General features: G+C 37.5%; 4 protein-coding genes across 5 annotated transcripts; 2 read left to right on the top strand and 2 right to left on the bottom strand.

Moving 5' to 3' along the window:
* The first annotated feature begins 264 nt into the window (after positions 1–264).
* On the top strand, positions 265–8,011 carry tm9sf3 (transmembrane 9 superfamily member 3). Its single transcript, XM_057343005.1, has 15 exons — positions 265–468; positions 3,441–3,636; positions 3,818–3,940; positions 4,289–4,449; positions 4,663–4,740; positions 4,852–4,983; positions 5,301–5,467; positions 5,788–5,882; positions 6,033–6,163; positions 6,421–6,560; positions 6,660–6,728; positions 6,818–6,964; positions 7,112–7,195; positions 7,375–7,451; positions 7,593–8,011. The coding sequence occupies exons 1-15, from the start codon at positions 376–378 to the stop codon at positions 7,658–7,660; spliced, it is 1,761 nt and encodes a 586-aa protein (XP_057198988.1). The 5' UTR covers positions 265–375; the 3' UTR covers positions 7,661–8,011.
* Positions 8,012–9,793: 1,782 nt separating this feature from the next.
* On the bottom strand, positions 9,794–14,369 carry prdx3 (peroxiredoxin 3). Its single transcript, XM_057343010.1, has 7 exons — positions 14,239–14,369; positions 13,762–13,879; positions 13,501–13,642; positions 13,214–13,349; positions 11,837–11,940; positions 10,213–10,378; positions 9,794–10,010 (listed from the first exon to the last, which is right to left on the bottom strand). Exons 1-7 carry the CDS (start codon positions 14,272–14,274, stop codon positions 9,960–9,962), a joined length of 753 nt encoding a protein of 250 aa, XP_057198993.1. The 5' UTR covers positions 14,275–14,369; the 3' UTR covers positions 9,794–9,959.
* A 799-nt stretch (positions 14,370–15,168) lies between these two features.
* Positions 15,169–20,525, top strand: sfxn4 (sideroflexin 4). Of its 2 annotated transcripts, none has more exons than XM_057343008.1 (14): positions 15,169–15,353; positions 15,482–15,547; positions 15,736–15,798; positions 15,893–15,919; positions 16,065–16,119; positions 16,258–16,283; positions 16,387–16,440; positions 16,524–16,586; positions 16,662–16,730; positions 16,866–16,956; positions 18,728–18,843; positions 19,000–19,085; positions 19,182–19,374; positions 19,513–20,525. In XM_057343008.1, exons 1-13 carry the CDS (start codon positions 15,315–15,317, stop codon positions 19,351–19,353), a joined length of 927 nt encoding a protein of 308 aa, XP_057198991.1. In that variant the 5' UTR covers positions 15,169–15,314; the 3' UTR covers positions 19,354–19,374; positions 19,513–20,525. The 2 variants fall into 2 exon arrangements, with proteins under 2 accessions (XP_057198991.1, XP_057198990.1); XM_057343007.1 differs by having other exon boundaries at positions 15,173–15,353; positions 19,182–19,299; positions 19,513–20,524.
* A 21-nt stretch (positions 20,526–20,546) lies between these two features.
* Positions 20,547–26,007, bottom strand: dennd10 (DENN domain containing 10). The gene is made up of 9 exons (XM_057343006.1): positions 25,518–26,007; positions 25,216–25,412; positions 23,814–23,893; positions 23,515–23,663; positions 21,543–21,654; positions 21,333–21,433; positions 21,054–21,161; positions 20,879–20,973; positions 20,547–20,717 (listed from the first exon to the last, which is right to left on the bottom strand). The coding sequence occupies exons 1-9, from the start codon at positions 25,555–25,557 to the stop codon at positions 20,550–20,552; spliced, it is 1,050 nt and encodes a 349-aa protein (XP_057198989.1). The 5' UTR covers positions 25,558–26,007; the 3' UTR covers positions 20,547–20,549.
* Positions 26,008–26,426: the final 419 nt, after the last annotated feature.

Genomic DNA, 26,426 nt, shown 5'->3' on the forward strand with positions numbered 1-26,426 from the left:
AGGCGTAACTTCTCACTGTCCAACAAAAAATGTAGAATTATTTTCAAGGACCAGTCAAGCAACGTGGTTTAGATCCTGTTAAAACAGCTCTCTTGTTTGCGCTCAGATGACGTGGCCATGGGTGGCGAAGCGTAGCAGAGGAAGGGTTTCCTTACTCAACGCTCTCTTCAACGATGGGTCCAAGTCGCCCACGTGATCTCTCACCACCAATCAGAACTAAACGCGCTGAACGCTCCCTGAACAGTTTTACGACAAACTCGTATGTGAGCATATTGAGACAGCCACTGTCATAGAACCAGGAAGAAGGAAGGTGGGTTAGCCCCCCCTAAAAAAGATACCATCACAAAGCAGTTGGAGAACGTTCCTTAGAAAACCATGGGGGTCTCCAGGTGGAAGATCGCAGGGGTTGTCTTAACGACTGTTTTAAGTTTATTACTGCCAATTCGAGCAGATGAACACGACCACAAGGTAAGAGAAACTGCGGGCCGAGAAGCGAAGCCCTCTGTGTTCGGTTTGTGTATAGCCTCCAAAAACGATTGATAGAGAACTGGTTGCTTTGACAAAAGTGGCTAACGCTAAAAGAGAGAAGCGAGAATCAAGTCACTCGGGAAGGTTGCAATTTCTTGCTCTGGGTTTGCAATAGAAATCACTAACGTTATGTCGCTGTATAACCTACGTGCTCATGAACTAACTCCTTTAGCTTTTACTTGCTAGCTTAGCATGAGCTATCCTATTACATTGTTGTGCAAACAGCAGCACGGTGACACTAAGTTACCTTAGATTTTGACTAACTTAGTAGCGATGCATTACACGCATAATAATATTCCAAGCGTATGTTCTGGGTTTTTTCTTTTGTGTATGTGTAAAATCAGTCAGGGTCGGCTAATCGACATTAGCGAAGTATGTCCGTCTCTCCACACACATATCCGGTTCGTCCAGGCTTTTGTATGGCTGCTATGCTGTATTGATAACAGCGTTTGCTTTTACTGTAATCAGTGTGTACACATGTCACGTAAGGATGTATATACACATCACACCTTATGGGCTTCTTGTCTTTTTCATTTCACCACGACGCTTGTAAATTCATTAGCATGCCAGACCCAGACGCTGACAGGGTCCTGTATATAAAAAGAGAAGAAATTCTGTATAACTAGTCTGTGGGTTATCATTTTACTTTGGACTAAAACTCTTATAATATGGCTTGATTTGTTCATCTCAGTCTGTGAGGAAATACCATCAGGCACATAAGTGACGCATAGATACAAGAACATAGGAATTGACACACCTGCCTTACTTCCAGGTGTCTTATCTGAGAAAGATCTGAGGTTTCTGGTGGATAATGACTTCTTTATTGTAATACGCTTTTAATGCCATGATAGAATACAATGAGCAGAGAGAGAGAGACTAAGGTAGCATGGTCAAATATAAATGATACTATTTGGTGTCATGTTTTTTTTATTTTTATTTAGTCCAGTACATGTAATGAATGACCAGAGAGTGAGGATCAAGGTGCTGTACACTTTCCAAAATCTCTTTTGTGTTGAATCGCAGTGTTTCGAATGATAAATGTCAGGTGTTGCTTCAAAACTTACAGTACTACTTTGGTCTCAAAGCCTCCTATTGACATCATTGCTGCACGCTCGCTCCCTTTATTTGGCTTTTAAGTTCGCATGTAACAGTGTAACATTACCTGATTTACAGGATCACGCCCTCTTTACTGTTTCTTTTCTATTCAGAAAGCATTGCTTCCAGCCCAAGACAGCATTCCTCTGTGTGTCTGATGGTCAGCTTACAACATTGTGTACATTAATAAATCTAAGATCAACCTAATGAAACCTAAAATCTTGGAAAACTGCTAATGTGACTGAACTAAAAACAGAATTTTCCTGCTACACATGGAACTATTATCTGTGCTGGTTTTACCTGTCTTATTGTTCTGTCTGATGCTTGGGTCTGAACCCTGGTACAATAGGTTTGCTGTTGGTTTTTGGAGAGCTTTCGCGACTTGTAAATGAATACGATCAATTGGGTGAAATTGGACAAATGGCTCTAGTCAGTTGAGTTTGACGTTCTGACCCCATTTATGTCATTTTTCATATAATTGTGTCTCAGATAGTTGTATTCAATCTGTTATTTAATTCTATACAGATTAAGTCATGTATTGATTGTGCTGCAGAAATGTAAAATTGACAGGCTGTCTCTAATAGGCATTTTCTGGCTATTCAAGCTTTTGTTCTGACAGTTTTATCTTTTTGATATATCTGCAATAAAGTTTCTTTCTTTTGGAAGAATTTCAAACTTGGTTTGACAGTAACCTTGCATTCTGCTGTTTTCATGTCATGTATATGTATGTTCCAAGTGCTAAAAAAAACCCCCACAACAAATTACTTGTGTGTTTGCACACACTTGGCCAATAAAGCGAATTCTTATCCTGCTGTTTTCCCAGTGTCAGTACCTTACTGTCATTCATTTGATGCCTATTTCTTGGTCTCTCAGTAGCCTAATAAGAGGTAACCAACATTTAGATGAACAACAGTTTTATTTATCACTGTTGCTTATAGAACAGCTAATTTGTATTGATTGTGGGATGGCATTTACAGAATTGTCTCAAATACTTTCTTTTTCATCTTTGTGGAATGTAGTTTCACGGTACATGGACATTATCTGATGTGATGTTCTTTGCACAGACACGCTCAATACAAACGTTATAGACAATTGAATATTCTACTCAATCTGAATCTTCTGCTTTTCTTTGGGCAGTTTTTAGTTCAAGCGTGGTTTCTTGAGAGTGCATAATGTTATGCGCTGCTTTCCTGTGGCTCAGTGGTTAGTGCATGGTGCTAGCAACGCCAAGGTCATGGGTTCGATCCCAGGGGATTGCACATAGTCAAAAACAAATGTATAGTACAATGCAATGTAAGTCGCTTTGGATAAAAGCGCCTGCCAAATGCATAAATGTAAATGCACCGGACATCGCATCATTCAATAGACCTGGTATTGTCTGTCACAGTATTCTAAAAGCTTTTTCCTGCCAAGTGACTACATTTCGCCTTGAATCAATGGACTGATTTTTATGGGTGCGCTTGATGAGACACGCCAGACAAAAGAGACAGCAAGTGTTTGTGGGCAAAAAATGCAATCAAGTTCAATATAATAAATGTGTTACTTTTATACTAGGTGAAGAGTAAAGTAAACAAAGCAGTATAAACAACAACTCTATTTTACAGAATCATTTATTGACTTCTTTTGTGTGTTTTATCTATTCCTTGTACACTAGTACCATAGATGCATGTTGTGAAAATTGGGAATGGAATAATTGTTTTAAATAAAGTAATATTATCATTATTTATTTAAAATAATGTGTTTTAGGAGCTATAAGGTGAGGTAGAGGCTGTGCTATTTAAAACTGACATCTGATGACTGGTCTCTTTCTTTTGCAGTACACGGATAAAGAGGAGGTGGTTCTATGGATGAATACTGTGGGCCCTTATCACAACAGACAGGAGACTTATAAGTACTTCTCTCTACCATTCTGTGTGGGTAAGAAGAAAACTATTAGTCATTACCATGAGACATTAGGAGAGGCGCTACAGGGAGTTGAATTAGAATTCAGCGGTCTGGACATCAAATATAAAGGTATGACTAACTGTAGTTAATGTGACTGTCCTGTTCACTTTTTCAGTTGGAGCTGATCAGTGTTCACTGAAGAGCAGTGGAAGGAATTTCATTAAACAAACAGATTATGACAAGTACGGTTACAGTTGGATGACACTAGTATTGCAATTGTAAAGCTATACGTTGGATTTATCTTTTGCAGACGAGGTGTTGCAGACAACATACTGCGAAATTGACCTGGACAAAGCTAAAAGAGATGCGTTTGTCTACGCCATCAAGAACCACTACTGGTACCAAATGTACATAGATGACCTTCCCATCTGGGGTGAGTTGCAGAAAGGCAATGGCTGTATACACCCCTCCTTAAAATAGACTATTTTATATTTTCATTTTTCCTAATTTCTCATTAGGCATTTTCTGGAAAACATTGCTTTTAACTTGCATGAATATGCATTATAGGAACGTTGTCTCAGTGTTTTTGGGGAAACTGTTGGGAAAATTAAAATGTCCTGTGGTGCCACCAGGTTGTTATACCGTAATGTAGGGCAGGGCTTGGTTTCTATTTTGATTATCCATAAGGATTTGAATAGACGGAAGAAAAGTCATGTTGTCAAGTATTCTCATCTTTTTGTGTGCATTGCTATAAATAGAAACATCTTTGTGTGACATTAAGGAATTGTTGGTGAAGCTGACGAGAATGGGGAGGACCATTATCTCTGGACTTACAAAAAGCTGGAGATCGGATACAATGGGGATAGAATCGTGGACGTTAACCTGACCAGCGAGGGCAAAGTCAAGCTTGTGCCAAACACAAGAATTCCCATGTCTTACTCTGTGAGTAAAGCTTAAAAACCTCTCTCTCATTTGACTGTTAAATTAGATTTTCTGTGTTTTGTTTTCTTCTCTTTTAACATAGTTACTTTCTCTATACAAAAATAATCCGATGTTTGTTGTATAGAACAATAACTTGTTTTCATTCATGTGAATTATTGTTCTGTTAATCAAGATTTTTCACTTGGGCTACAATCTTGTTGATAATTCTCACAGGTGAAATGGAAGAAATCTGATGTGAAATTTGAGGACAGATTTGACAAATACCTTGATCCATCCTTCTTTCAACACAGAGTAAGTGATCCTGTCACATCATGCTATATCAGGCTATAGATTAGAAGACCATTTAAACCAGCTCAAGTAAATGTGCTGCGTGATGTATTAAATGTCATATGCACCCAACAGATTCACTGGTTCTCAATATTCAACTCCTTTATGATGGTGATTTTCCTGGTGGGTCTTGTTTCAATGATCCTGATGAGGACGTTAAGGAAAGACTATGCCAGATACAGCAAAGAAGAGGAAATGGATGACATGGTGAGCACATTAAAGAGAGGAATTTTTGAATATCTAATACATTTAATTGAAATGCCTGTAATTTTAAACATTTATTTCCTTTTTATTTCATAATTTAATGTTTTATCTTTGATAGATTAGTTCATTCACAAGCTCACAATGGCTGGTGACATATTTTGGCCCTTAGAAAACAGTTACTCCCACATCGCCATAATATAATGCTATTTCTCTTTCAGGGTTGCCATGTTAACGTCTGCTTTTTATCAAAACACACATTTTGTTTCTCCTACCTTCTGGATTTCTAACCATCTTTATCTCTGCTCTACTTCTCTACTCAGGATCGTGATCTTGGCGATGAGTATGGATGGAAACAGGTTCATGGTGATGTGTTCAGGCCGTCCAGCCATCCGCTGATCTTCTCCTCCCTCATCGGCTCTGGATGCCAGATCTTCTCTGTTTCTTTTATAGTTATTGTTTTGGCAATGATTGAGGACTTGTATACAGAGTGAGTTCTTCCTCTTACTTACAGGACAATGCAAATTTACTTGCACTACCTGTATAGTGTTTATTTATTTGGTATAAGGCTGGAGTGGGAGCTTGTAAATGAATCTCAACTACATTTAGATATATTAATTTAAACATTCTTGCATGCATTGCATTCATACATTTTATTAGGTTATGCATTACCTGCGGTTTAAAACAATGATGAGGGAATTAAACCAATGGTGTTTCTAGTGTCATTTAGTTGAGATGTGTGAAAAATAATTTAGGCAAATGCTTCCCATTTTTCTTTTTTAGTAACCATGTTTACATTTGTTTTTGCAGGAGAGGCTCCATGCTTAGTACAGCCATATTTGTTTATGCTGCTACGTCCCCAGTCAATGGCTACTTTGGTGGCAGTCTGTATGCAAAACAAGGAGGTACGCAAACTAACATTTACAATATTAATGATCATACATAAATGTCTATTGAAGTCTATTGAAGGTATTTTAGAAGCAGCAGGATGTGTGTCTTGTGTGTTTCAGTAGGGTGTAAATGTGATTTGTATTTTAATTCATATAATTATGCAGGCAGGAGATGGATCAAACAGATGTTTATAGGAGCTTTTCTGATTCCTGCCATGGTGTGTGGCACAGCATTCTTCATCAATTTCATCGCCATCTACTACCACGCCTCCAGAGCCATCCCATTCGGCACCATGGTGAGATTTTCATCTTTCTTATGAAGTACATTATGTAGGGAAGGTTGTTTTTACAATTTGCGAGTGTTGGGAAAGCATGCACCCACTTATTTTCACAGCACATGTGTTCTTTTGGACAATTTAACTTCGTTGTACACATTAGTGTCATTTAGTCACAAATCTTCCTAAAATGACACTGTGAAGTCTTAAAGCACTCATTCTTTGGAACAATGCTTAATGCACCTGTTAAAATGTCATGAATGTTTCTTATTGATCAGGTTGCGGTCTGCTGCATCTGTTTCTTTGTAATTCTACCACTAAACCTGGTGGGGACAATTCTGGGCAGGAACCTGTCTGGCCAGCCCAACTTTCCCTGCAGGGTCAATGCTGTACCCAGGCCCATCCCTGAGAAGAAATGGTAACCTCAACCATAATTCATTGTCTCATACCTGTCTTGGTTTCTGTAGTTATCTGAGATAAAATGACACGTTACTAAATGTTTTTCTGTGTCTGGCAGGTTCATGGAACCAGCTGTTATCGTGTGTCTGGGTGGCATCCTTCCATTCGGATCAATATTTATTGAGATGTAAGTCTGCACGTTGTATCAGTGCGTATATATTTAGATCTACAAACAATATCTTTTGGATAAAATAACCCTCTCACTTTTCACTTCAGGTACTTCATTTTCACATCCTTCTGGGCTTACAAGATATACTATGTGTATGGATTTATGATGCTGGTGCTTGTGATCTTGTGCATCGTGACGGTCTGTGTTACCATTGTCTGTACCTACTTCCTTCTCAACGCAGAAGACTACAGATGGTAAGGACCAATCACTATCTGTTATTTTGCTTTGCAGATGTGAGAATCTTTATTGTACCAAAGATTAATTCACAGTTTTGAGATCAAAGCACAGATGAGTGTAAGTATATTCAATGAATGTAAATTCATCATAATTCTCTTTTCTAGGCAATGGACAAGCTTTCTCTCAGCAGCATCAACAGCAGTTTACGTTTACATGTACTCCTTCTACTACTATTTCTTCAAAACAAAGTGAGTTTGTTTCCTCATTATGTGTGTGTAAAGGGGTGAAGTTTGTTGTGTCACACAAACTGATATTTCCAATCTGGTTCTTCCCACACAACAAAATTGACTGTGATTCAAGCTTCCAAAAGTGAAATAGTGGTTGTTGATCTGATTCTAGTAATTCACATTCACTCATCTTTCCCCAGGATGTATGGATTATTTCAGACGTCATTCTATTTTGGTTACATGGCTGTGTTCAGTACCGCTCTGGGAATCATGTGTGGTGAGTACAGACCAGCTTTGTGATTCTCTTTGCATGTTTAAAAATGTGTAATCTAGCGATGTGAGATATTTGTATGATTTTTTTATGGTAACAAACTGATCCTATGAATAATGCACTTCTATTTCATCTCTTTGGTTTCAGGAGCGGTGGGTTACATGGGAACAAGTGCCTTCGTGAGGAAGATCTACACAAATGTGAAAATCGACTAGAAGCTCCACAGTGATGCTGCAGATCAGCCGACACTTCCTCCCGATCAAAGCGGGCACAAAGTCTCCATTTATTTTGCAAGAAGAGATTGTGGTATCTTGTACAAAATCTAGTTTTCCATTTTCTCTATGAATTAAAACTTGCGACACGATGCGTACACAAGGGTAAAATGAAAGGTGAAACAAACAGGACTTTTAATTTTTAATTTTATTTGATCAGATTTTTGTTTTTCCCTCCGGTTGAAATGCAGACCGTAAATGCAGATAAACGGGAAAAGAAAGTACACCACAGCATTGCTCCTATTTCTTATAAAGCTATTCCACCCAAGAACCATTGAACAGATCTTTATTGATGCAATAGTCTAGCTCTCTTCAGTGAAGAGGCCAAAGTGTATGGATAGCCTTTGTTCTTTTATATGAGAATATAGGAGAGTGGGGTTGACGTCGACGTCCATCCTCTTGCTTGTCTGTTTTGTATTACAGAGTTGTACAATGCCATCATTGTATTGTTTTACACACTTACGAATCACACCAAAAGCATAACGTGGTATGAAGTTCCAAAATACACCGTTGTTTTGTTTAATAAATAGATAAACCAATACGGTGTGAAGCAGCCAGATTTTAGCTCTACCTTCTGGTTTTCTATAGTTCAGATCAGCAGAGCAGAGAACTTGGCACTTTAGATACTGTACAGTTCACTGTCCATAACAGATTACGGTGAGACGGATAATCTGAAACAATGGTTTGGTGGCAGAATGTTTTAATGGGTTGTGTGATGTGATATTTCTTTCTCCAGTTCAGTCTTATGTTACTGTTTGAGTTTGAATGAAGTCCGCTTGTAAAAATAATATATGGAGGGGGGTGAAGTGTATATAACCCTAAAACTGTAGATGTAGATCCCAAATGTATTTTGGTTGTACAGATTTATTAAAGGGTGTTTTTCTTTTTCATTTATGGACAGTCGGTTAAAACTTTTTTCTTTTAAGGTTGGGGTGGGCTCGGTAGCAGTTACATCTTGCCTGGATAATGCATGAATCTCACCAAATCATAAAATCAGATTCTGTTTGTTTCTCGGAATTACACTTTATGTGTCCCCGTCTCACTACCCTTTCATTCTCTACCCTTCATTTGCATCTTGTAGAACAGTCTCAAAAATAAGTGCTTAATTGACTTTGTGCTGCTCATAGAGGAGATAGTCATCAGCTTTTTTATTATTATTATTTTTATTTTAAAGGGTTGAAAGACCATTCATTGACTTGGGACGGCCAGCTCTCTCATGCTTATTTTTCCATGATCCGTGATCTGAACCAAATTGTGAATGTCAGACACAATTGAGGCACTCATGCTAAATATCCGCAGGCACACTGTACAAAGTGAAGTTATTGTACACTTTACTAGATGTTTTCATGGTTGAGTGCAGAAACACTTAGACCAAGCTGTTGTTGTTTTTTTTCTTATGATCCATTGTGTAAATACAGTATGTAACTAAAAAAGTTGAAAAGTGGCAAAGCCTTTTTCTAAACCTCATTCCTCCCAGTTTGAAGTTGATTTCTGGTTCTTCATGTCATGTTCCATGTGAAGTCTAAAAAGACATTTTAAATGCGATATTAACTTGCTGTAAAAAGGACAAAAAGAAATAAACATTGTTTTTGAGGTTATGTAGGCATGGTTTGTACATGAAGGCAAAGTTTTCAATTAAAAATTTCTGCCCAAGGACAGCTGTTTTTGAGAATCGCAAAGCAGTATGTAATGATTGCACTTTTCGGTCAATAGAATAAACAAATGGTGTGATGGCATCCGTCTCAAACATGTTAAGTGTTTTCTTAGGATTTTTTTTACTGATTTACTTTTTTTTTTTAGAGGTGAAAGATTTCGTATCCTAATTTTAAATCACCAAATGTGTGGAAGATGGTCTTTTGGTTATGGATTCACTTAAAACATTCAAAGTTCACACCTAACTGCAGGTATGAAGACATTTTCTACATGTACTTGACTTTTAAAGAGCAGGATTTCTCAACCACTTGGTAATTCATTACATGTATGCTTCTGGCAGATGCTGATAGTGGCTAACTTGTGGTTGTGTCTGACAGTAAAGCACTCTAGATAAGAATCTTCTATGGCAAACAAGAGACAAACTCAACACAGATGTAATTTTTATTTACAATGCTAATCAAATCCAAAAATCTAATAATTCAACTGCCAATATATTTATACGTGTAGTCTGTAAATAATTCTATTCAATTGTATAATGCACTACAGAGCAGCATTAAGATTTGCATGATCTGTCAGTACTTTTGGAATTTCAGTTGACTTTCTCAAAGTATTCCTTGGAGCCCTCTGGAGATGGCTTGATCTAAAACCGACAAAAAAAAAACGCTATTATCCCAAATCTGCGTTTAAGCTGTGATAACCTTATATTTCACAAAATAATTAACTTCAATTATCATTTACTGGGTAAATCTACAGTTTGGATGTTAAAAATATTTTAATGCACCCACCTTACATTATATGATGTAATAATGTGGCATACTCGTAAAAAAAGGGTAAAACCTTACCGTGGGCGACTTTGGGGTCCAGCTGGCAGGACAGACTTCACCATGGGTTTCCACAAACTGGAAGGCCTTGACCAGACGAAGGGTTTCTTCAACTGAGCGCCCAACTGGCAGGTCATTTACACTCATGTGTCGGATCACTCCATTAGGGTCAATAATGAAAAGACCTCTAAAAAGTAAAACATCATTTGGTGATGACATGGATTAAAGTGAAAAAGATTCTTCTGACTGATTTTTTTCAGGCCAAGTCATATTCCTTTAACCAATAGCGTTTTAAAGGGAGATGTTTTGAACCACTTTACATAGTATTGCCAGTTTGCATATTTTAAAAGCTATTTTTAATCTATGAAAAAATTATACTTACCTAGACAAATAATCAACCATCTATAACTTTTCAGTGCATTTTTGTATTTATCTTATAAGACCAAACAATGTTTCTGAAACTCTTAATAATTAACAGAAAAAAGAACAAAATAAAAGGACCACTAAAGACCAAAAATGTTGTTTGCATTTGTCTCCAGAGAGCTTTTCACTTTTTCTGCCTTTTGGCTGTGAAACCATATTCCTGAAGCTTGGCTACACCTGACACCCGTTTCAGTGTTTGACTAGCTACAGTGACTAGTTACAGTGTTTGACTAGCTACAATGACTAGTTACAGTGTTTGACTAGCTTGTCCAAGGCGACCGTTAAGAAGGTAACCTATCACTTTAACCTTTTCATGGCGACGCGGCACTGCTTATCACGTGACACGGCACTGCTTATCACGTGACACACCGCAGAGCCACAGCAGCTGTATGACTGATGCATTGCTTTTACATCATTTTTCTTTTTGACTAAAAAAATTCACAAACTGTTAACTATGTCATGAAATATCTGACATTCCGATTGTCAGATATGTGCATGTGAATGTGTTTTGTTGTTTAAACACTTTTATAATGATCGCGTTAGTTGAGCTATAAACGGGCGCCGCCATGTTTGTTTCTGCCGTGGTCTGAGATCTGTCGGATTTACATCCCATGAATTCATCCACTTATCTTAAAAACACAAACGTAAGTGCCTGGTGAACTGGTAGAATTGAGTGATCTTAACAATTGCTTAAATTGTCTGATCTGAATAAAACATCCGTCAAACTACATTTGAGGAGACTTCCATAGACATCAGTGTGTATTATGCAATCTCTAAATGTATTTTGTGTTTGTAGGCACGTGTATATGTCTGAAGGCTAAATTAAACATTATGTGGTTGAAAGCACTGCATAGTTGTGGTATGTGACAGGATTGAGTCTGTCTCTGGCTCAGTGCCACAGCCAAAGCGCTGACGTTCTAATCACACCGGTGTGATCGCACGTATCAAAGGGTTAACAACATTATGAAACGTGAATTTAAGACATTAAGGACAAGCTGGAACCCTGCAATTGACGGAAATCCGTCGTAGACTCGCTGCAATTAACGGAAATCCGTCGTAGCGACGGAGAACTTTAATCCATGGTGATGTTAATTCCCTAGCCTAGCAATGCATAAAACAACCTTTCTTCTTAGAATAGTTACATAGTACATGTTTAAATATGTAAAATTAATCAAATAAAAAAATAATTACAATACAAATTGCTTTGTAAAATTCTGCTTACCTTAAAGCAATTCCAGGGCCCTCCAGTAAGACCCCATAGTCTCTCGACACTTGCTTTGTGAGGTCAGCCAACAGAGGAATGTGGATTTTTCCTAATCCTCCACTCTACAAGAAAGGCAGAGCGGCCAAAATTCAGTAAATGAACAAAGTTAGCACGCTCAGGCAGCTCTGATCCCAGTTTTAAAGGTGTCCTGAACTGGCCTTTTTAATTATTTTATACTGGTGTCTGATGTCTACTTATGACGTTCACGTGGTTTACATAAAAAAACATCAAAATCAATAAGTAATAGGCTATTTTCTATCCTGGCTTTGAGGCCGGTGTTCTGCCAATTTATGCATCCCTATCAAATTTTGCTACCTCCATACAAAACAGGACTAATCCCTCCCCCAACCCAACCCTTACACCTAAATAACCCATCCCCCAACCCAATCACAACACGAGGGTAGCACAAATTTATGGGTAGCATAAATTGTCAGAACACCTGGAACGTCTTTAAAAAAAACTTCAACCACGCATTCCTAATATCAGAATCTGAAGGAAGCGATTGTGTTCTTCCACAACCAGGCGCTGCACCACATGTTGCATGTTTGTTACTTGGTCGCTCTAAATAAAAATAACACTGAAAAAAGTCCTCACTTTTGCACATATGACATAGGGCTAGCCGCTCTCGAGAGCCCTTCGCTAAAGTGACAGGGTTGCCAGATCTTCACTGGAAAATAAGCAAATAAAGACAAGACGAAAATAAACCTTAAAATGCTAATTGTTTATATATTTTATAATTATAAGACCAAAAAATCTCAAAATCTTCAACTGACCATTTATTAAGACCTAAGTGCAGAGGCTTTTTGATCCAAGTCCAAACAACAAGCATAAACGCGCTTATTAATAACGAACATGGCAACACTGCAAAAGAGCGTATCAGCGGTTTAGTTTAAACTGACAGACAAAACCAACCTTTAGCCGAAAATATGTCGCTATGGTTACCAGTTTGTCAATCATCACAAATGCGGGAGTGTGTACTATGTGTACATGGGTTAAGTCATTTGCGAACCAGTGGGCGGGGCTAGAGAAGTAGTCGTTGATGTGGAGGCGGTGTTCAACCGTCATTGATAGGTAACATTCGTTCCAAGACCTGGCGTTCGCTGGGCCTGGTGTCAATAAAAGTTGTCATTTCAGTAACAAGGACGACTTCAGTTCTGACACTTACAGGATGTTCGTTTGAATACGATGAGCTTTTATATAACAAAAGCTTGGGTTAAAATGGATTTCAATGTGTTCAATGTGTAAAACATAATGTAACTCATCAGAAATGTAGTCTGGACAGCACATATATTGTCCATGCATACATGAATTCTAAACCTGACCAGTAACATATACCTTTCTTGGGGTGTTAGTCCAAGCCAAGTGGGTAAAGTGAGAGTCCACAGACACACCAACTACTTCACAGTTTACATCATGAAACTCTTTAGCCTTGTCACTGAAGGCGATGATCTCTGTGGGGCATACAAATGTGCTGCCGAGTGGACAGAAAAGATGCATTTTATAAACAACATCATAGTATACACTCCCTACGATTATGAGAGTTTATAACTTAAACATTTGCATGAATAAATTAATTTGAATTATTATGAACCACATTGTGGTTGTGTAGTTCAGAAACTTACAAATCTAATGGGTAAAAGAAAAGGACTAGGTATTTGCCCTTAAAATCTTCTAGGCTGATTTCCTTGAAATCTCCGTTAAGAACAGCAGTGCCGTTGAAATGAGGAGCTGGTTGAGTGACTGCTGGAGCCCATCTTGCTGCACCTGATATTTACAAACCATTTATTATTGGAGGTAAAACTTGTAATGAAAAGGCAAGAACTGATGCTTCTTGTAATCGGATGTTCAATAAATGTGGACATGTCTTTCACTCAATTACTCACTGACTGAGAAAGAAGCTTTTTGTGCAGCAATGCAGGAAAGAGTTTGTGGGGCCCTGATCACTGATGCTCCACTGTGAGCAACGAAGGCCTTCACCCCATTAACTGCCACTCTTCTTGCCTGATAAACACAAGCCATTATCAGTTTTAAAAAGATAACAGCCTAACATCATGCAAATTATCAAAAGATCGTGAATAACAAAGACTCTGCTTTGCATATGTGCTCATTTATTCGTAACAAATCCGTAACTGATATAAAACCATTTGTAACTGCTGTAAACTTCTTCTGACAGATCATTTGACAGTAACGTTACACATGGTTGTATAAGACGCAGGAAGGTTATCGTGAGACGTATCTAATAACTAAACGACGACAAAGTAAAACTTATTTTTACACACAAGCGCTTCAGTTTAAATGAGCTTAATGTTTGTGGTAACAATTCAAAGAACAGTTGTCAGTGTTGACAAGTTAAAACTTACAGAAGTCCCGAGAAGTCTCCCGATGGTGGCCGCCATCTTGCCAGTGTCCGTCTGCGCTCAGCCACGCCCACGGACCGTTGGTTCAGTATGAAGGTTTGGCTACGCGAGACTAGTGTGCGCTTTACGCATTACGCAAATCCACAGTGGGCATCAAAGCTATTTCCGCAATTGATTCTAAGTAAATAACTGTACACAAGAATATTTATGATCTACATACTAATATTTATTAGCTACATATTCTACAATATTTTACTTATTATACACGTGATTAACATTAAATGCAATGTAGGCCTACTTAAAAATACATCAACAACAACAACAAAACATTTGAACATTTATTAATATATTTTATGGGTATAAACTAAAATGGACAAAGACTAATAAATGCTGTAGAATAATCGCTAGTTGTTAGTTGATGTTAGCTGATGCATTATAATGTTAATAATTGGACTTTATTGTAAAACAAGTGTTTTTATTGAAGTTTTACATTGACAATGAGTACATTTAATAAAAAATGGGTAACACTTTAGTATAAGGACCAATTCTCACTATTAACTAGTTGCTTATTAGCATGCCTATTATTAGCATATTGGCTGTTTATAAGCACAAAGCACACAATCTACATGACCATATTCTACATCCCTAATCCTACCCAATACCTAAACCTAACAACTACCTTACTAACTATTAATAAGCAACAAATTAAGAGTTAACTAAGCAAAAGTCGTAGTTAATAGTTTACTAAAACCGAGAACTGGACCTTAAAATAAAGTGTGACCAAAAAAGGTATAAATAAATTTACAAACAAAACATTTCTCAAAGAAATTAGAAACAATAAATACTTTACCAGTACGTACTACGTAGTAGTAACATAATACATTTGTTCTTGTTCTCGTTGTCCTCAAAAACCTGCTTCTACTACACTGTCATTGGACGCAGTCTGTGGAACACGTGACATCCGGAAGTGTCGCGCACACGAGCATGTTTTCTTCGTGACCTTATAATACAAATCTTTGTACAAGAAACAGAAAATGAATCGGTGATGTTATTCATTATAAGACCATTTAAAAGCTACAATGGACCCCAACTTGCAATACTGGCAAAGCAATGACAAGGTACTTTAACGTTACTAGCTAGCTCCAGGTGTCGTAATTTCACAATGAATAATATTTTTCAATCGTTTATTTTGTGTTATGAAAATGATGTTGTCATCGATAAATAAAATTATTTAATCACTATTCAGTCTTTTCTGAGCCGCCTGCGTCTCTGGTTTCATATCCTTGACCCCAAATCTATATTATCATCAGAGGTAAGCAGTACCAGCGCAAAACGCTTCACCATTCAATCACCATGATGAATAATATAACTAAACAAACGAATGAATAATATAACATAAACGACCACATGCATGTCACAGATGTGAGGTGCTCAAGACCCTTTGATGTAACAGGCAGCATAAGACTGAATGAATGAAATCTTAGCTCTCGTCCTTTTTAGGCTGAAATACAGAACGCCCGTATTCTTCTACGAAATGATGGAAATCAACATAAAAATAACAAGGTATACTAATTACTATTAATACATATAATTTGATTGACCCTTAAAAGACTTTTAAAAGAAGAAAAAAGTATCGTTATATGTTATGTCTCTTTAGGTTGCTGATGCCTGGTTACTGTCTCTTGTAAGTTACATTAAATTTGCAGCACCAAAGAAACAACTTTTTATGCCCTGGAAATGTTGTGTATTTACGTCAGTTGCAGACATTATTGGTTGCTCAATTGACTTATTGGTTTTGCATTAAAATGAAGTGTAATTTGCACTTCTAGTCATCTGTTCATACTGATACCGGAGCTGTAATTTCACCAGTGTTTCGTCCTCAAGGTAACAGATTTAGGATTTGTCTTTATGTTTTATACAATTAACACTGTTGTTTGTAAATTGCCCATTAGTGTTACCATTTAGTTTTAAATGAAAGTATTATTATATTTTGGTTATCTGAAATATCCATTTCTTATTCAGTTCTTCTACCTATATCTGCTCCTTTGGTGAGTTCTGATATTTAATATGTACCCAAGATTAAGATAATAATGTATCAGTAAGATATTAAGAGAGTTGAATAATTAAATGCGTTTTATTCTTATTCCACAGGTGGTTGCAAGTTTAATACCCCACAAAGGAGTTAAACCTGCTTTGTTCTGGCAAGTAAGTGCATTCTTCTTTTATGTTTTTTTTCTTGTCAAAAGCACTAACCATTTTTTAACAGAACGTTCAACTGTTTGTTGTAGTTTTTACTACAAACCTACTGTGCAGGATTCAACCATGCTAACAGAAATGCAACAGCGACTTTGGTAAACATTTTTACATTATTTACAAAACGGTCTTTGCGTGGCTTAGCTTTCGATCAAAAAATCTCTTTTGCTTAGGATAACAAAACGTCATTGAAGCAGTCTCTTCTTATTACTGGAACAGTTGCTTACTCAACATGTGCAGGGGTAAGAGTCTCGTCCACCTCTGTTTTCAGTGTGAAGTATTGATACATCACAGTAGTATTTATTATACTGCATTTAGTTTGTTGTATTAGTTATATGATTTTAAAAACATATGTTTTATTTTGTGGACTTTTTTAGGCTCTTCCTCAGATTATAGTTCAACGTTTTAAACTACTAAATGCTGTGACTGAGACTTTTTCTAGATCTGTGTTACCCATTCCACTCTCAGGTAAGAACAGCACACAATATACAGTCATGGCCAAAATTGTTGGCACCCCTGAAATTTTTCCAGAAAATCAAGTATTTCTCACAGAAAAGTATTGCATTAACACATGTTTTGCTATACACATGTTTATTCCCTTTGTGTGTATTGGAACAAAACAAAAAAATGGAGGGAAAAAAGCAAATTTGACATAATATCACACAAAACTCCAAAAATGGGCTGGACAAAATTATTGGCACCCTTAACTTAATATTTGGTTGCACACCCTTTGGAAAAAATAACTGCAATCAATCGCTTCCTATAACCATCAATAAACTTCTTACACCTCTCACCCGGAATTTTGGACCACTCTTCCTTTGCAAACTGCTCCAGGTCTCTCATATTGGAAGGGCGCCTTTTCCCAACAGCAATTTTAAGATCTCTCCACAGGTGTTCAATGGGATTTAGATCTGGACTCATTGCTGGCCACTTCAGAACTCTCCAGCGCTTTGTTGCCATCCATTTCTGGGTGCTTTTTGAAGTATGTTTGGGGTCATTGTCCTGCTGGAAGACCCACGATCTCGGACGCAAACCCAGCTTTCTGACACTGGGCCCTACATTGCGACCCAAAATCCTTTGGTAATCCTCAGATTTCATGATGCCTTGCACACAGTCAAGGCACCCAGTGCCAGAGGCAGCAAAACAACCCCAAAACATCTTTGAACCTCCACCATATTTGACTGTAGGTACTGTGTTCTTTTCTTTGTAGGCCTCATTCCGTTTTCGGTAAACAGTAGAATGATGTGCTTTACCAAAAAGCTCTATCTTGGTCTCATCTGTCCACAAGACGTTTTCCCAGAAGGATTTTGCCTTACTCAAGTACATTTTGGCAAACTGTAGTCTTGCTTTTTTATGTCTCTGTGTCAGCAGTGGGGTCCTCCTGGGTCTCCTGCCATAGCGTTTCATTTCATTTAAATGTCGACGGATAGTTCGCGCTGACACTAATGCACCCTGAGCCTGCAGGACAGCTTGAATTTCTTTGGAACTTGTTTGGGGCTGCTTATCCACCATCCGGACTATCCTGCGTTGCAACCTTTCATCAATTTTTCTCTTCCGTCCACGTCCAGGGAGATTAGCTACAGTGCCATGGGTTGCAAACTTCTTGATAATGTTGCGCACTGTGGACAAAGGAACATCTAGATCTCTGGAGATGGACTTGTAACCTTGAGATTGTTGATATTTTTCCACAATTTTGGTTCTCAGGTCCTCAGACAGTTCTCTTCTCCTCTTTCTGTTGTCCATGCTTAGTGTGGCACACACAGACACACAATGCAAAGACTAAGTCAACTTCTCTCCTTTTTATCTGCTTTCAGGTGTGATTTTTATATTGCCCACACCTGTTACTTGCCCCAGGTGAGTTTAAAGGAGCATCACATGCTTGAAACAATCTTATTTATCCACAATTTTGAAAGGGTGCCAATAATTTTGTCCAGCCCATTTTTGCAGTTTTGTGTGACATTATGACAAATTTGCCTTTTTCCTCCTTTTTTTTGTTTTGTTCCAATACACACAAAGGGAATAAACATGTGTATAGCAAAACATGTGTTAATGCAATACTTTTCTGTGAGAAATACTTGATTTTCTGGAAAAATTTCAGGGGTGCCAACAATTTTGGCCATGACTGTATGTATATGCACACAATACACACAGTAGAGTTTGTCCATATTGGTACTCCTGGAACTTGATACTACTTTAATCAAACTCATTCGTAATACATCATTTGTACATGGGTTTCTAGCTTGTCTAGCGGCATTCAGTGTAATGGTGGTGAGGAGTGAAGAAGCAGATAATGGAATACGAGTGTTTGATTCTAATGGGAATGCTGTTGGGGTTTCCAAGAAAGCTGGATCAAAGGTGAGTGTGCAACCAAAACATGTCTTTATTGTTAAATTGCCACCAAAATTAAGCCAATATGTATCAAGATTTTATATTGTTTAGATACAGTATATTTGTCCACTTCATGTGTCAACTAGCATTTTCATTTATTTATTGGATTTATTCATTTTTAAGGCTGTGAAGGAGACGACCATCTCAAGAGCGACCCTATTTGGCACCACTGCAGCTGTTCCCAGTTTACTGCTTGTTCTTCTTAAAAGGTACAACTCAAAACAGTTTTGTCATCCACTTGAAATCCGTTTATTCAAAGTTTTGATAATGTGCAAGTGCAAACATTGATGCTTTGGATGTCTCAGGGCAAAGTTTGTCCAGAGGAATCCAATGTTAAGCGCCCCTGTTCGACACATCAGTACCGCCATCGTTTTTGGTCTGATGATTCCCGTGTCCTTCAGTCTTTTTCCACAGCTTGGCAAGGTAACACAATGGACTATGGATCCATGTAATTGGGTATCATTTGTAAAGCTGTAATGAGACAACCCTTTATAGCAGGCAAGAGCTTACAAGCTAGATTGTCATACTACGTACAACTAATCTGTAAAAATACATTTAAGTATTTTAATATTGTCAGAAACATGCGATATCGCACAAACAAAGCTAAGACCCTATTTTTTTTCTCTTTGATTACAGATCAAGAGGGAGGATTTAGAAGACGAGTTACAGTCACTTGCCAGTGATGGAGAACTGTTTTACCACAGAGGACTCTGATGTTGTCATTGCACATCTAAATTATTGAGCATGGTATTTATTGACACAGATTGTGCTCACACAAAATGACAATAAAATCAACACAAAAACTAATTCACTTAGTAATACCACAGAAAGACACAAAGCTATAAAGATTTGAATTTGTATTGATTGAAGTGCTTTATTTCATCAGTGTTCTTATTTTAGACCGATGCATGTAATTGAAAATAGAATTTACCACATAACACGCTGAAAAAAACTTTTTCATTTTTTCACTCTGCTATGGAAAGGATTAGAACTAAATTTAAACATTTTAAGTATTGTTTGAACATAATGGTTTCCATTATATACTGCTCATGTATTATCTTTAATGGTCAATTTAGGCACACAAAATAGCCCTTTCATAACATAAGGGTTTTATTATGAATAAAGACCTTTGAACCTGATCATGTGCAATCCTTGAAAAGGATGTTAAGGAAAACTTCTGTTTTAAGACACATTTGAGAATATAGTCATTAAAAGTACTGTTACAAGAATAACCTTTAGATTGTTAATGTCATATATAATAACTTTAGATAAGCATTTGGCACTCAATGCTAATACTTTTAGTAATACTTTTGGTCTTTTTCACAGATCACCTACATGTTTAATTTAGGTTAATAAAAAGTTAATTAATTCAAGAATAACATGCGTTAGGAATGCTTGCTGAGAAATCTAAGATTTTCTCCTTGGCTCAAGATCTAAAAACTGGTTAAAGATTTGATTATAAATGATTGATCCGAAATCTGTTATTGAATATTCCATTGAATATTTCATTATCCAGTTTCTTAAGAAATCATATATCTTCATAAGAAATAGATATCTTGACGTTTGGCCTGTCACAATTCTTTTCAAAATGTGTGTGTAATTTCACAACTAACGGTAAGTTCCTTTCTGAACATTGACTGCCGTATCAGTGGTGGTTGGGATACATAGATTGGTCAGATCTTCAGGAGTTGCTCAGCTGCAGCTAAGTGGAAGAGGAAATTTTCAGTTGCTGGAGGGTAGTGCCGTTGCTTCAGAGTCTCCAAAGTTAACCTGGAGTTCTCTTCTTCATCAGCAAGAGACATCAGGTTACTCAGGATCTCTTTAGTTTTTACTGATATATCCTGAAAGACACGTTTGAACTGTCAATATCAATACTGCAGTGTGTTACTAGTAAAAGCTATTTGGAAGGATTACTCCTTTAGAATAAAATCTAAATGCTTAAAGAATTGAAGTTTCATGTGACGTTATTTAATGTCCTCCCTTGTTTTAACTCACAATTTACCTTAATAACCTGCGCATCTGTGCAGTCAGCATCCTCTGCAGCCTGAAGAATAAAGTGGCCTATTTCTTTATGCAATTTTCCCATAGCCATTGCCTCTAAAAAGGGCACAGGTGTTACTTGGGGAACATCAAATATCAAAATTTGCTCCTAGTTAATCTGTAGTTGAATCTCTCACCTTTAGCATTTTGTGATACAATAATCTCACTTTCTGGAAGATTAACAAACACATCAAACAGGTCTGATCTGTCTCTAACTTCCAGATCTACAAATCCTGCAACATACCCTTCAGAGAGCAAAGAGATTTGGTTACATTAGTTTAGTTAAATTACATTACATTTAGTTTAGAGATTAGTTGAGGTTCTAAATAAGAAGTAACCCAAAACGTTGTCTTTTAAACTTGACAAAAGCATTTAAACTACAACACAGTTGTGAAAACAAAAGGGTCTCTCCATACCTGTACAAAGCTTGAGGTTCTCCAGCTCATTATTATCTATGTGAACAAAAGGGTGAAGGATGGACCAGTCTTTCCTATGCCATACCAAGGCTGGAAGAGCTCTGGATTCAAAAGCACAAGTTCGCCTTTGTTAATAGCATGATATAACACAATTCTAAGATTGTACAATGGTGCTATATCCAAATTGCATTTGAGTATTGTCATCATTACCTTGTAAACTCCAGAAGCACCTCAATCCGTGGATGATAGACTACCACTCTCTTCTTCAGCATCAGTGCTGTGTAAAGGATAATGGTCTCCATACCAAACTGAGACACAACATCTAAAACACAGAATTGAAACAAACTTTCGTAAATAGCCCATTCGTAAATAATTAATGTATTAATAGCTTCCCGAAAGATTTTTAAGATATGCTTTGAATAAAAACATCCCATATGCAACTAAATATAAATGAATACAGGTGCTGGTCATATAATTAGAATATCATCAAAAAGTTGATTTATTTCACTAATTCCATTCAAAAAGTGAAACTTGTATATTATATTCATTCATTACACACAGACTGATATATTTCAAATGTTTTTTTCTTTTAATTTGATGATTATAACTGACAACTAATGAAAATCCCAAATTCAGTATCTCAGAAAATTAGAATATTACTTAAGACCAATACAAAGAAAGGATTTTTAGAAATCTTGGCCAACTGAAAAGTATGAACATGAAAAGTATGAGCATGTACAGCACTAAATACTTAGTTGGGGCTCCTTTTGCCTGAATTACTGCAGCAATGCGGCGTGGCATGGAGTGGATCAGTCTGTGGCACTGCTCAGGTGTTATGAGAGGCCAGGTTGCTCTGATAGTGGCCTTCAGCTCTTCTGCATTGTTGGGTCTGGCATATCGCATCTTCCTCTTCACAATACCCCATAGATTTTCTGTGGGGTTAAGGTCAGGCGAGTTTGTTGGCCAATTAAGAACAGGGATACCATGGTCCTTAAACCAGGTACTGGTAGCTTTGGCACTGTGTGCAGGTGCCAAGTCCTGTTGGAAAATGAAATCTGCATCTCCATAAAGTTGGTCAGAAGCAGGAAGCATGAAGTGCTCTAAAACTTCCTGGTATACGGCTGCGTTGACCTTGGACCTCAGAAAACACAGTGGACCAACACCAGCAGATGACATGGCACCCCAAACCATCACTGACTGTGGAAACGTTACACTGGACCTCAAGCAACGTGGATTCTGTGCCTCTCCTCTCTTACTCCAGACTCTGGACCCTGATTTCCAAAGGAAATGCAAAATTTACTTTTATCAGAGAACATAACTTTGGACCACTCAGCAGCAGTCCAGTCCTTTTTGTCTTTAGCCCAGGCGAGACGCTTCTGACACTGTCTGTTGTTCAAGAGTGGCTTGACACAAGGAATGCGACAGCTGAAACCCATGTCTTGCATACGTCTGTGCGTAGTGGTTCTTGAAGCACTGACTCCAGCTGCAGTCCACTCTTTGTGAATCTCCCCCACATTTTTGAATGGGTTTTGTTTCACAATCCTCTCCAGGGTGCGGTTATCCCTATTGCTTGTACACTTTTTTTCTACCACATCTTTTCCTTCCCTTCGCCTCTCTATTAATGTGCTTGGACACAGAGCTCTGTGAACAGCCAGCCTCTTTTGCAATGACCATTTGTGTCTTGCCCTCCTTGTGCAAGGTGTCAATGGTCGTCTTTTGGACAACTGTCAAGTCAGCAGTCTTCCCCATGATTGTGTAGCCTACAGAACTAGACTGAGAGACCATTTAAAGGCCTTTGCAGGTGTTTTGAGTTAATTAGCTGATTAGAGTGTTGCACCAGGTGTCTTCAATATTGAATCTTTTCACAATATTCTAATTTTCTGAGATACTGAATTTGGAGTTTTCATTAGTTGTCAGTTATAATCATCAAAATTAAAAGAAATAAACATTTGAAATATATCAGTCTGTGTGTAATGAATGAATATAATATACAAGTTTCACTTTTTGAATGGAATTAGTGAAATAAATCAACTTTTTGATGATATTCTAATTATATGACCAGCACCTATATATACATATGGCTATACTACCACAATTATGTGAAGAGAAAAAAGATTTTAACTGTACAGTGCTTTATGTATGCAGGTGCTTTGAATGTTCATTTTGCGGGTGCGTTTTTAACCTTTCAAGGAGCCAGCCAAGTAGGCCTTCCTGACATCATAATCTTTGATGAGGAATGAGCCATTCTCATCACTCTGACATATGCCTTTGGTCAGAACAGCAATGTAGCCCTCCATCATCTCCACAGGACTTCCATGTTTCATATACATCCTGAACAAGAAAAATGTTACAATGTCACAAATATACATGCACTCAAAGTACATCCTCGAAAATAGTAATGAATTAATATAAAACATGTTAAATGAGTAAATATTCAGCAACGATGTTGAGCAGTTTTTACTTTAGGCAAATTAAACCTACCTGCACAGAACTCTACAAAATGCAGCGTATTTTTCAGGGTTGAAGTCCTTAGCTGTGACAACAACTGAAAAATGTGTCACCTGTGAATGAAATAAAACATCTATAGGTATGCATACAGATGAACACAGGAACAATGACCATCCATCTACACACAAGAACCAAAACCACATAAGAAGGGATATATCAGTCAGATTTATTAGACAAATTCTGAAGTGTTTATACAATATGGTATAATTTTGTATTAAGGGTAGCTTTCCCAGAACTGTAAAGTAGGGCTGCAGCTATCGATTCTTTTACTAATCGATTCTTTTACAGATTTTCCACCGATTAATCGGGAATTCGGATAATAAGTACTTTTTCTTTATTAAAAAGCAATACCAAATATACAAGAGAAAATAAGACAGGTCTCTTAAAATGAGTAAAACAACTAATTTGTTTCCTTTTTAGAACAATTAAAAGTTTTTATTGCTGAAATTGCATACATTAAGATCTGTGAAAACTAAACCCATTTAGTACATTCCATTGCCATATTACAATGGGGAACTCAAATTAAATTCAAAATGCAAAATAATACAAATATATAAATAAGAAACATGAATAAAATAGAAAGAATAATTTCAAAGGTAAACAAGTAACTTCAGCTGATGCATGATGCATTTAGTTTATATATACCTAGCTATACTATCTTACTCTACTATACCTACCTACCTCTATACCTACTATTAGTTTCTCTTATTCTTTTACTAATTAATATCCAGTAACATATAGCCTATGACTTTTATTTTGGCAGGTTGTCGGAAGACGCTTATGTTTTAGTGTGTTAGCTTCACTCCGTAAAATGTTCTGAAATAAACTCTCAGAGCAACTCTGGAGATGAAGTTCATGTCCTCATTCAGCGCAGACGTAGACAAATTTATGAGCATCACGCGTGTAGCACGTTAAACTGTGCAGTTCATTCATGCAGAACAGACAGATGACATGTGTAAATAACAGGATTCGGCGTCCACAAGTCCGCATCTAGTTTGATGGACTCAATACAGCTGGAAAACAAGTTTCACTCGCAAAATAGACTAAAACTAAGTAAATTAGCAGTTAACCATTTCAATAAGCTATCAGTTGTTTATCAGCATGAGAAATGCGTGTGAACAGACTAAAATGCGTGTGTCTCACGGTGAATGCTTGAGAGCGCTGTAACATGAATAGAGTTTAGCGGGCTGTGCGTCAGTAATAACGGTCCATGGGGAAACGCAGTGCTCCGTGTGTACTGTAGTTAAATGGATTAAACGAGGCTTCGAGGCAACAAAAATTGCCTCGATGATTTTTTGTATTCGAATTACTCGAGGAATCGTTTCAGCCCTACTGTAAAGTTCATCAGGTACAGTATATATAACTCATGATGTACCTTTTTAAGTGCAGTGGGCTCCTGGACCTCTACAGAGCTGATGTAGTACCAGGTTCGACAGTATTGGCCGAACAGAAACGTGTGCAGAAGCTGATTCTCCAAAGCCAGGCAACATTTTCTCAACAGAACCTCTCTCAGATCAGCAGTGATGGAAGGATAGCACCAAACCCAAAGTGTGTCTGCATTTACATCTTTCTCTGTGTGGGGGCACAATTTCAATGACTGCCCAAACCATATTTTTCAACACTTAAGGCATAAAAATATAATAGTTTAATAAACAAACGTGTGTATTTCGAGCTTACCAATCAGTCCAAGACTCCGCATCAGCTCAGACGCAGCCATATTCCATACCTGATCCACGTTAAGCTGTATCTAAAAGTTCAATAATGACGTTTAAAACTGTTTCTGTTGCCAACAGACATGAACTGAAGTGTGTGGACTTGTAATCAGCACAGAAAGACAACATCCATCTTTGAGTAAGCCTTGACCAACTATCCGGAAACCATGCAAATGTCACAAGGCGCGTGACACTGTTCTTCTTGCGGAATCTTTACAGTGAATATGTCACAGCGAGCCTGGAGTCCAGCTACAACTGACTTATGAAAACCTCAGTGTTACTTGTTTTCCTAAGTAACTTAATAATTTCATTCTAGTACACAAGCCCATCAGTCCTTTAATACAGTTGCAATCATTCCTGTACGTAGGTTCAACAGAAAAACAGGAACAAAACAAACAGTGACATAAAAAGTTATCAGCACTCTTTACAGCAGTGGTCAAGTGATCCTCAAGATTCTTCCGCGTGATTTTTGCGACTGAAACACATCAAGCTCACACTGCCCCCTAATGCGCTGGTGCGAGTGCGATGAGAGCTGCTCGAGCTGATATCAAATTTCCCCCTAGGTAGACAGGTGGGATCGTTTATAAATATGTATTTATTATTTATGTTTCGAAGGCAGCTGAACAATCTACGTTTGTTTGTCGTTGCATTAGAGATGTTCTTTTTTACAGCTGTCGCGTCACGGTACGTTCACTTAAATTAATTGTGCGTTGCATCCTCGGAGTACACATGGCTATCGGCACTGCATGGGTAAGAATATTTTGTGAATAGTCATTTGTAAATAAAACAATTATAATTTGCCCTAATCTTGCTTTTAACCGTTACTCTAAAGGTTCTGGATGTAAAGGATCGTGCTCTTCGTTATGAGGCTGTA

This window comes from Triplophysa rosa, linkage group LG9 (genome assembly GCF_024868665.1).
Source record: "Triplophysa rosa linkage group LG9, Trosa_1v2, whole genome shotgun sequence".
In the NCBI taxonomy this organism is placed as follows: domain Eukaryota; kingdom Metazoa; phylum Chordata; class Actinopteri; order Cypriniformes; family Nemacheilidae; genus Triplophysa; species Triplophysa rosa.

Excerpts from the sequence above, each read along its gene's own strand:
- tm9sf3 (XM_057343005.1), top strand. The coding sequence starts at position 376 with ATGGGGGTCTCCAGGTGGAAGATCGCAGGGGTTGTCTTAACGACTGTT. Across the intron at positions 6,561-6,659 it reads CCCATCCCTGAGAAGAAATG|GTTCATGGAACCAGCTGTTA; the intron begins GTAACCTCAACC and ends TGTGTCTGGCAG. Across the intron at positions 6,965-7,111 it reads AACGCAGAAGACTACAGATG|GCAATGGACAAGCTTTCTCT; the intron begins GTAAGGACCAAT and ends TCTCTTTTCTAG.
- prdx3 (XM_057343010.1), bottom strand. The coding sequence starts at position 14,274 with ATGGCGGCCACCATCGGGAGACTTCTCGGGACTTCT. Across the intron at positions 11,941-13,213 it reads GGACTAACACCCCAAGAAAG|AGTGGAGGATTAGGAAAAAT; the intron begins GTATATGTTACT and ends CCTTTCTTGTAG. Across the intron at positions 10,011-10,212 it reads GGACCCCAAAGTCGCCCACG|ATCAAGCCATCTCCAGAGGG; the intron begins GTAAGGTTTTAC and ends TGTCGGTTTTAG.
- sfxn4 (XM_057343007.1), top strand. The coding sequence starts at position 15,315 with ATGGACCCCAACTTGCAATACTGGCAAAGCAATGACAAG. Across the intron at positions 16,731-16,865 it reads CTTACTCAACATGTGCAGGG|GCTCTTCCTCAGATTATAGT; the intron begins GTAAGAGTCTCG and ends GGACTTTTTTAG. Across the intron at positions 18,844-18,999 it reads CCAAGAAAGCTGGATCAAAG|GCTGTGAAGGAGACGACCAT; the intron begins GTGAGTGTGCAA and ends TTCATTTTTAAG.
- dennd10 (XM_057343006.1), bottom strand. The coding sequence starts at position 25,557 with ATGGCTGCGTCTGAGCTGATGCGGAGTCTTGGACTGATTG. Across the intron at positions 23,894-25,215 it reads AGCCCACTGCACTTAAAAAG|GTGACACATTTTTCAGTTGT; the intron begins GTACATCATGAG and ends TTTCATTCACAG. Across the intron at positions 21,434-21,542 it reads GTGCTTCTGGAGTTTACAAG|AGCTCTTCCAGCCTTGGTAT; the intron begins GTAATGATGACA and ends TTTTGAATCCAG.